The 8,887-nt window shown below is 43.4% G+C and overlaps 1 protein-coding gene across 1 annotated transcript in view; it reads right to left on the minus strand.

Annotated features, from left to right (window-relative positions):
* Nucleotides 1-536: 536 nt before the first annotated feature.
* LOC112077228 (netrin receptor UNC5A-like) overlaps nucleotides 537-8,887 on the minus strand; it is a 45,745-nt gene continuing 37,394 nt past the window's right edge. Inside the window, exons 2-3 of the mRNA XM_024143787.2 lie at nucleotides 4,126-4,290; nucleotides 537-725 (exon numbers count right to left, since the gene is read on the minus strand). Of these exons, the coding sequence (XP_023999555.2) occupies nucleotides 537-725; nucleotides 4,126-4,290 (354 nt within the window). The remainder of the gene's footprint in view (nucleotides 726-4,125; nucleotides 4,291-8,887) is intronic.

The following is an 8,887-nucleotide window of genomic DNA, read 5'->3' on the forward strand; positions in this document are numbered from 1 at the left end:
CAGAGCCCGGACTTGAACCCCATCGAACATCTTTTGGAAAGACCTGTAAATAGCTGTACAGCGACGCTCCCCATCCAACCTGACAGAGCTTGAGAGGATCTGCAGAGAAGAATGGGAGAAACTCCCCAAATACAGGTGTGCCAAGCTTGTAGCGTCATACCCAAGAAGACTTGAGGCTGTAATAGCTGCCAAAGGTGCTTCAACAAAGTACTGAGTAAAGGGTCTGAATACTTATGTAAATGTTGTATTTCAGTTTTTTATTTGTAATACATTTGCAAAAATGAAAAAATAATGTTTTTGCTATGTCATTATATGGGGTGTTGTCTGTAGATTGATGAGGGAAAAAACAAACAATTTAATCCATTTTAGAAGAAGGCTGTAACGTAACAAAATGTGGAAAAAGTCAAGGGGTCTGAATACTTTCCCAATGCACTGTACATAGGGCCTTGTTTACTCTCCCAAAGGTTAGGGTTAGGGTTAGGATTAGTTAATTGTCCCGTTTGAGTCTCTAGTTTAGGGTCGGTGGTTAGGGTTCGTTACCTGTCCAGTTTGAGTCTCTGGGCCAACAGTCTCCAATCGGCCCCGTTGGGACAAGGTGTATCCAGGCTGCTGCAGATCTTCTGCCTGATGAGATAGGGGATCTGGAAAGCACTGGGTCCTGCTAGAGCCGTACCATTCAGGTTATTGTCCATCAGCAGGAACTCCGGGTCCAGGGGCCGACTGTCCTATAGGACCAGAGGAATATATAAAAGGTTATATAGGAACATATAGAGATATACACAGAGAGAGAGTTCCAGCCGAACACGTTCTGTATAGCTACGAGCCATGAACTATATAGTCCAGGGGACTGTTGTATTTTTAGGTCATATGAACCAAATAAAAACAGGATTATAGACAGTAGCAGCCAACATATTAAATAACTGTATTGTTTTTATTGTTATTATTATTATTGTTTATTTAAGAGACAGAAAATAGTCTCTTTTGGTATCTTATCAGCACATATCTTGGAGAGACATAGTGTGACATACATTATACAGCGTTATCCTGAAAGTATTCAGACCACTTGGCTTTTCCCCACATTTTGTTACGGTACAGCCTTATTCTAAAATGCATTAAATACATTCCCCCCCCCCCCTTATCAATCTACACACAATACCCCATAAATGACAAATAGAAACAGGTTTGTAGATTTTTTATGTCTGCGAAATGTATATATAAAAAAAACAAAAAAACAGAAATACCTCATTTACATAAAAACCCTTTGCTATGAGACTCGAAATTGAGCTCAGATCAAATCAAAGGTTAATGGTCACATACACATGGTTAGCAGATGTTATTGGTCACATACACATGGGTTAGCAGATGTTATTGGTCACATACACATGAGTTAGCAGATGTTATTGGTCACATACACATGGTTAGCAGATGTTATTCGGTCACATGGTTAGCAGATGTTAATGGTCACATTACCATGGTTAGCAGATGATTGGTCATACACATGGTAGCAGATGTTATGCATCATTCACATGGAGTAGAGATGTTGCACATACACATGGTTAGCAGATGTTATTGGTCACACATGGTTAGCAGATGTTATATGGTCAATACACATGGTTAGCAGATGTTAATGGTCACATACACATGGTTAGCAGATGTTATTGGTCAATACACATGGTTAGCAGATGTTAATGGTTCACATATCACATGGTTAGCAGATGTTATGGTCAATACACATGGTTAGCAGATGTTATTGTCACATACACAGTGGTTAGCAGATGTTATTGGTCACATTACACATGGTGAGGCAGATGTTAATTGGTCACATACACATGGTTAGCAGATGCTTATATGGTTCACGGTTAGCAGATTGTATTGGTCACATTACACATGGTTAGCAGATGTTAATGGTCACATACACATGTTAGCAGATGTTATTGGTCACATGGTTAGCAGATGTTACATGGTACATTACACATGGTTAGCAGATGTTATTGTCACTCATGGTTAGCAGTGTTATTGTCAATACACATGGTTAGCAATGTTATTGTCACTACACATGGTTAGCAGATGTTAATGGTCACGATGGTTAGCAGATGTTATTGGTCACATACACATGGTTAGCAGTGTTATGTCACATGGTTAGCAGATTTTAATGGTCACATACACATGGTTAGCAGATGTTATTGTTATGTACACATACACATGGTTAGAGTTGTTATTGTCACATACACATGGTTAGCAGATGTTATGGTCACATCACATGGTTAGCAGATGTTAATTGGTCACATACACATGGTTAGCAGATGTTATTGGTCACATACACATGGTTAACAGATGTTATTGTTCACATACACATGGTTAGCAGATGTTATTTGTCACATACACATGGTTAGCAGATGTTAATGGTCACATACACCATGGTTAGCACATGTTATTGGTCACATAACCATGGTTTGCAGAGTGGTAATGGTCACATACACATGGTTAGCAGATGTTAATGGTCACATACACATGGTTAGCAGATGTTAATGGTCACATACACATGGTTAGCAGATGTTATTGGTCACATACACATGGTTAGCAGATGTTAATGTGAGTGTAGTGAAATGCTTGTGCTTCTAGTTCCAACAATGCAGTAATAACCAACAAGTAATCTAACCTAACAATTCCACAACTACTACCTTATACACACAAGTGTAAAGGGATTGAATAAGAATATGTACATATAAATATATGGATGAGCGATGGCCGTGTGGCATAGGCAAGATGCAGTAGATGGTATAGATTACAGTATATACATATGAGATGAGTAATGTAGGGTATGTAAACATTATTAAAGTGTGCAGTCAATCCGTGATTGACTGCACAGTGCATGTCAGAGCAAAAATCAAGCCATATGGTTGAAGGAATTGTCCGTAGAGCTCAGAGACAGGATTATGTTGAGGCACAKATCTGGGGAAGGGTACCAAAAAATGGCTGTAGCATTGAAGGTCCTCAAGAACACAGTCTCCATCATTCTTGAATGGAAGAAGTTTGGAATCACCAAACTCTACCTAGAGCTGGCCGCCCGGCCAAACTATTGAGCAATCGGGGGAGAAGAGCCTTCGCAGGGAGGTGACCAAGAACCCGATGGTCACTCTGACAGAACTCCAGAGTTCTTCTGTGGAGATGGGAGCACCTTCCAGAAGGTCAACCATCTTTACAGCACTCCACCAATCAGGCCTTTATGGTGGAGTGGCCAGACGGAACCACTTCTCAGTAAACGACACATGAAAGCCCACTTGGAGTTTGCCAAAAGGCACCTGAAGAATCTCAGACCTTTGAGAAACAAGATTCTCTGGACAGATGAAAGCAAGATTGAACTCTTTGGCCTGAACGCCATGCGTCACGTCTGGAGGAAACCTGGCACCATCCCTACGGTGAAGCATGGTGGTGGCAGCATCATGCTGTGGGGATGTTTTTCAGCGTCAGAGACTGAGAGACTTGTCAGGATCGAGGGAAAGATGAACAGAGCAAAGTACAGAGAGATCCTTGAAGAAAACCTGCTCCAGAGCGCTCAGGACCTCAGACTGGGGCGAAAATTCACCTTCCAACAGGACAATGACCCTAATCACACAGCCAAGACAACGCAGGAGTGGCTTCGGGACAAGTCTGTGGATGTCCTTGAGCGGCCCAGTTAGAGCCCGGACTTGAACCTGATCGAACATCTCTAGAGAGACCTGAAAATAGCTGTGCAGCGATGCTCCTCATCCAACCTGACAGAGCTTGAGAGGATCTGCAGAGAAGAATGGGAGAAACTCCCCAAATACAGATTTGCCAAGCTTGTAGCGTCATACCCAAGAAGACTTGAGGCTGTAATCGCTGCCAAAAGTGTTTCAACAACGTACAGAGTAAAGGGTCTGAATACTTATGTAAATGTCATATATTTTTTTATATTCCTAATAAATTTGTTAAAATTCATGAAAACCTGTTTTTGCTTTGTCGTTATGGGGTATTGTGTGTAGAATAATCAGGGAAGAAAACAATTTATTGCTTTTTAGAATAAGGCTGTTACGTAACAAAATGTGGAAAAAGCCAAGGGGTCTGAATAGTTTCTGAATTCACTGTATGAGACCTGAGTGTTACCTTGGCGATGTTGAAGTCCAGGCTAAAGCTCTGTCCCTCCCCCTCTACCTGCCAGACACACAGCTGACAGGTGAGCTCACAGGTACTGAGGTTGAGCCGCTCCAGGGTGAAGGTGCAGTGGAGGAACCGCTGGGAACCCTTCCAGATGTGGTAGAATGGGATCTCCTAGAGAACAAGATCAGAATAACATTTTTATTTCACCTTTATTTAACTAGTTGAGAACAAGTTCTCATTTACAACTGCGACATTACTGTCTAGAACACAACACAATATGACATGATATAAAGCAAGGTTTCAGATGTGATTATCTGGGTATAAGAAGTAGATTATCATTATCTTAGTTGACTTATATTATTGGAGAAAGCCACGTGTCCAAAGATCCTCGGTTTTAAAGGAGCAGATATGGTCATTGAGTAGGATTAGTTGAGTTCTGAGAGAAAACCAGGTCTCTGTTCTCAATGGATTATGAAAGGTGAGGGGGTTCCTTGTTGCTGCTAGTGTTAGTGCTGTGTGTTAGCTTTTACATGTCATTGTGCTAATGCTACTTAGCATTGGCTGGCGAAATCGCCTGCAACTCATTTCAAACTGCAGGCAGGGCCATACCGTTGAGGCTACCATCATTCTTTCCCACCAAATATATATATTTTTTTAAAGTGTCTAGGTTTTAATGTCAGAACTTTGTTGTTGTTGCTGTGTTGTTGTTTGTGTCACACTGCTATGCTTTATCTTGGCCAGGTCGCAGTTGCAAATGAGAACTTGTTCTCAACTAGCCTACCTGGTTAAATAAAGGTGAAATAAAAAAATAAAAAAATACGGAAGCTCCAGTTCCTCTCTTTACAAACCAGTCAGGTACCAACTGAATGTCTGATAGAATTTATTCATGACTAAAACCTTCTCTCCCTGTCGCTCCATATGCATGTCTCGGAGAAGCACTAGGTTAAGCCAGAGGTTACACTATTTACTGTATGCAAAAGTATGTGGACACCCCTTCAACTTGACAGGTGTATAAAAAAATCGAGCACACAGCCATGCAATCTCCATAGACAAACATTGGCAGTAGAATGGCCCATACTGAGGAGCTCAGTGACTTTCAACGTGGCACCGTCATAGGAAGTCACCTTATCCAACAAGTCAGCTAGTCAAATTTCTGCCCAGCTAGAGCTGCCCCGGTCAACTGTAAGTGGTGTTGTTGTAAAGTTTGGTGGAGGAGGAATAATGGTTGGGGGCTGGTTCGGGCCCTTTAGTTGCAGTGAAAGGAAATCTTTACACTACAGCATACAATGACATTCTAGACGATTCTGTGCTTCCAATTTTGTGGCAAACAGTTTGGGGGAGGCTCTTTCCTGTTTCAGCATGACAATGCCCCTTGGCACAAAGCGAGGTCCATACAGAAATGGTTTGTCTAAATCGGTGTGGAAGAACTTGACTGGCCTGCACAGAGCCCTGACCTCAACCTCATTGAACACCTTTTGGATGAATTGGTACGCCGACTGTGAGCCAGGCCTAATTGCCAAACATCAGAGCCCGACCTCACTAATACTCTTGTGGCTGAATGGAAGCAAGTCCCCGCAGCAATGTTCCAACATCTAGTGGAAAGCCTTCCCAGAAGAGTGGAGGCTGTTATAACAGAAAAGGGGGGACCAACTCCATATTAATGACCATGATTTTGGAATGAGATGTTCGACGAGCAGTTGTCCACATACTGTTGTCATGTAGTGTATGTCAGACGAAATAAGACCGAGGGGGAAAGGGGAGGGGAGAGAGGAGAGACAGAGACACAGAGAGACAGGCGGAGAGAGACGGACACAGAGAGACAGATGGAGAGATACAGAGACAGAGGAGACAGACAGAGAGAGAGAGAGACAGACGGAGAGAGAGACACAGACGGAGAGAGAGATAGACACAGACACAGACTAAGACAGACACAGAGAGAGAGACAGACACACATAGAGAGCGACAGACACACATAGAGAGCGACAGACACACAGAGAGAGCGACAGACACAGAGAGAGAGAGCGACAGACACAGAGAGAGATAGACAGAGAGGTAGAGGTAGTAGAGGTAGAGGTAGTAGAGGTAGAGAGACAGAGGTGGTAGAGGTAGAGGTAGTAGAGGTAGAGGTAGTAGAGGTAGAGAGACAGACACAGAGAGAGATAGACAGAGAGTGTGGAAGGAGTTCCAGGAGTAAAGGAGGTGAAGGTAGTTCTAGGAGGATGTCAGGATGTGAAGGTAGTTCCAGGAGTCAGGCATGTAAGGTAGTTCTAGAGAGTCAGATGTGAACGGAGTTCCAGGAGTCAGGATGTGAATGGTTAGTTCAGGAGTCAGGATGTGAAGTATGTCAGGAATCAGAGTGAAGATTCTAGAGTCAGATGGATGAAGGTATATTCCAGAGAGTCAGGATGTGATCGGTAGTTCTAGGAGTCAGGATGTGAAGGTATTCTAGGACTCGGGATGTGAAGGTAGTTCTAAGACTCGGATGTGAAGGTAGTTCTAGAGTCAGGATGTGAGGAGTTCTCTAGAGCTTCGGATGTGAAGGTAATTCTAGTGTCTCTGCCAGCTCTCTCTCTTCACCTGCTCCTCCACGTGACCCAGTGTGGACAGGAAGGAAGGGCTGTTGTGAAGTGCTGTCTGTGAGCTCCTGAATCGCTCTCTCCTACTCTGAGGAGCAGCAGGTACCTAAAGAGAATACTGTGTATGTGCCAAAAAGCAGTAGCAGTAGCATAATGCACTAGAACAAGGAGCCAGCAGGCAGCAGGCAGGCAACAGACAGACAGACAGACAGACAGGCCAGACAGACAGACAGACAGACAGAACAGACAGAACAGACAGACAGACAGACAAGCAGACAGACAGACAGACAGACAGACGACAGACAGGACAGACAGATCAGACAGACAGACAGACAGACAGACAGACAGACAGCAGAGCCTGATGCGATTTGGAGACAAGCCTCAGTCTCTCTCAGCAGCACTGTCACCGCCTGGGTCACAGTGCCCCTTGTCTGGCCACATGTGGTGTACTACAGCTGCTCTGCCTCTGAAATTACTGGTTATGGGGTTTGGTACTAAGTTATAATACTGAATAGTTAGATACTAGTTATTCGAATAGTTAGATATATAGTCTAGTAATATGATGGTTAGATACTAGTTAGTATATAGTGAGAAATAGTTTAGATTCATACGTTAGGATATATGAGTCGGGTTAGATACGCAGTTAGCATATATGAATAGTTAACGAGTTGTAGTATATTGAATGGTTAGATTCTATGTTAGTATATATGTAATGTTAGATACTAGTTATAAATACATGAATAGTTGATACTAGTTAGTATATATGAAATAGCTAGAATTCTATGTTAGTAATATATGAATGGTTCATTACTATTAGTATACTATATGTTAGGCTACTAGTTAGTATAATTGTATGCTTGTTAGGCCACCCGTCTCTGGAGTGAGAAGCTCTGCTCTGAAAGGACTTTCACTGGTGAACTAGAGGTGAGAGAGTAGGTGGTCTGCCCTGGTTTGCCTCCTTCCTCACCTCCTGTCTCTTCTACCTCACTACCTCTACCTGCTACTACCTCTACCTCTACCTCTACTACCTCTCTAAATCCTGTCCTATCTCTCTCTGTGTCCTGTCTCTCTACTCCTTTACTCACACGTCTACGTCCTACTACCCTCTACCTCTTACTACTCTACTACGTTCTATACCTCTACACCCCTACTACTCTACTACGCCTCTATCCTCTACTACGTCTACTACCCCTCTACTCTTACCACTACTCTACTACCTCTACACCTCTACCTACTTCTACTAACCTCTCTGTCTATCTCTCTCTGCTTCGTCTCTCCTTCTACTACCTCTACTACCTCTAACCTCTACTACCTCTACTACCTCTAACTACCAAGACGCAGCTCTACTAACTACTCTACTACGTCTACTACCTCTACTACCCTTCTATTTCTCTCTGTGTGTCTCTCTACTCCTTACCTCTACTACCCTACTACCTCTACTACCTCTCTGTCTATCCTCTCTCTGTGTCTGTCTCTCTACCTCTACACCTTCCTACTCCCTCGCACTTCTACCTACTAGCTACCTCCTCTTCTGCTCTCTTCGTGTCTGTACTCTCTACCTCACTACCTCGTACTCTACCACTCTACCTCATCTGTCTATCTCTCTCTGTGTCTGCTCTCCTACTCGTCTACCCATCCCTCTACTACCTCTACTACTCTATAGCTTGTCATTCTCTCTCTGTTGTCTGCTCTCACGCTCTATCTCCTCTACCTCTACCACCTCTACCTCTCTGTCTATTCTCTCTCTGTGCTCTGTTCTCTACCTCTACTACCTCACTACCCCTCTACCTCTACTACCTTACTACCTCTCTGTCTTTTCTCCTGTGTCTGTCTCGTCTACCTACTACCCTCTACCTCTACTACCTCTACCTCTACTACTCTCTTTCTAGTCTCTCCATTTCTGTCTCTCCTGCCTCTAGCTAACTCTACACCTACTACCTCTACTATCTCACCTCTCTCGTCTCCTTCTACCACCTCTACCTCTCTCTACCTCTCGTGTATATCTCTCTCTATCCTCTCTGGGTCTGTCCTCTACCTCTTACTACCTCTACCACCTCTACCTCTACTACCTCTACCTCTACTACCCTCTACCTCTACCCACTCTACCTCTCTGTCTATCTCTCTCTGTGTTTGTCCGCTCTATCTCTGGTGTCCTGTCGCATCTACCTCTACTACCTTCTACTCTACTTACA

This window comes from Salvelinus sp. IW2-2015, unplaced genomic scaffold (genome assembly GCF_002910315.2).
Source record: "Salvelinus sp. IW2-2015 unplaced genomic scaffold, ASM291031v2 Un_scaffold4396, whole genome shotgun sequence".
NCBI lineage: Eukaryota > Metazoa > Chordata > Actinopteri > Salmoniformes > Salmonidae > Salvelinus > Salvelinus sp. IW2-2015.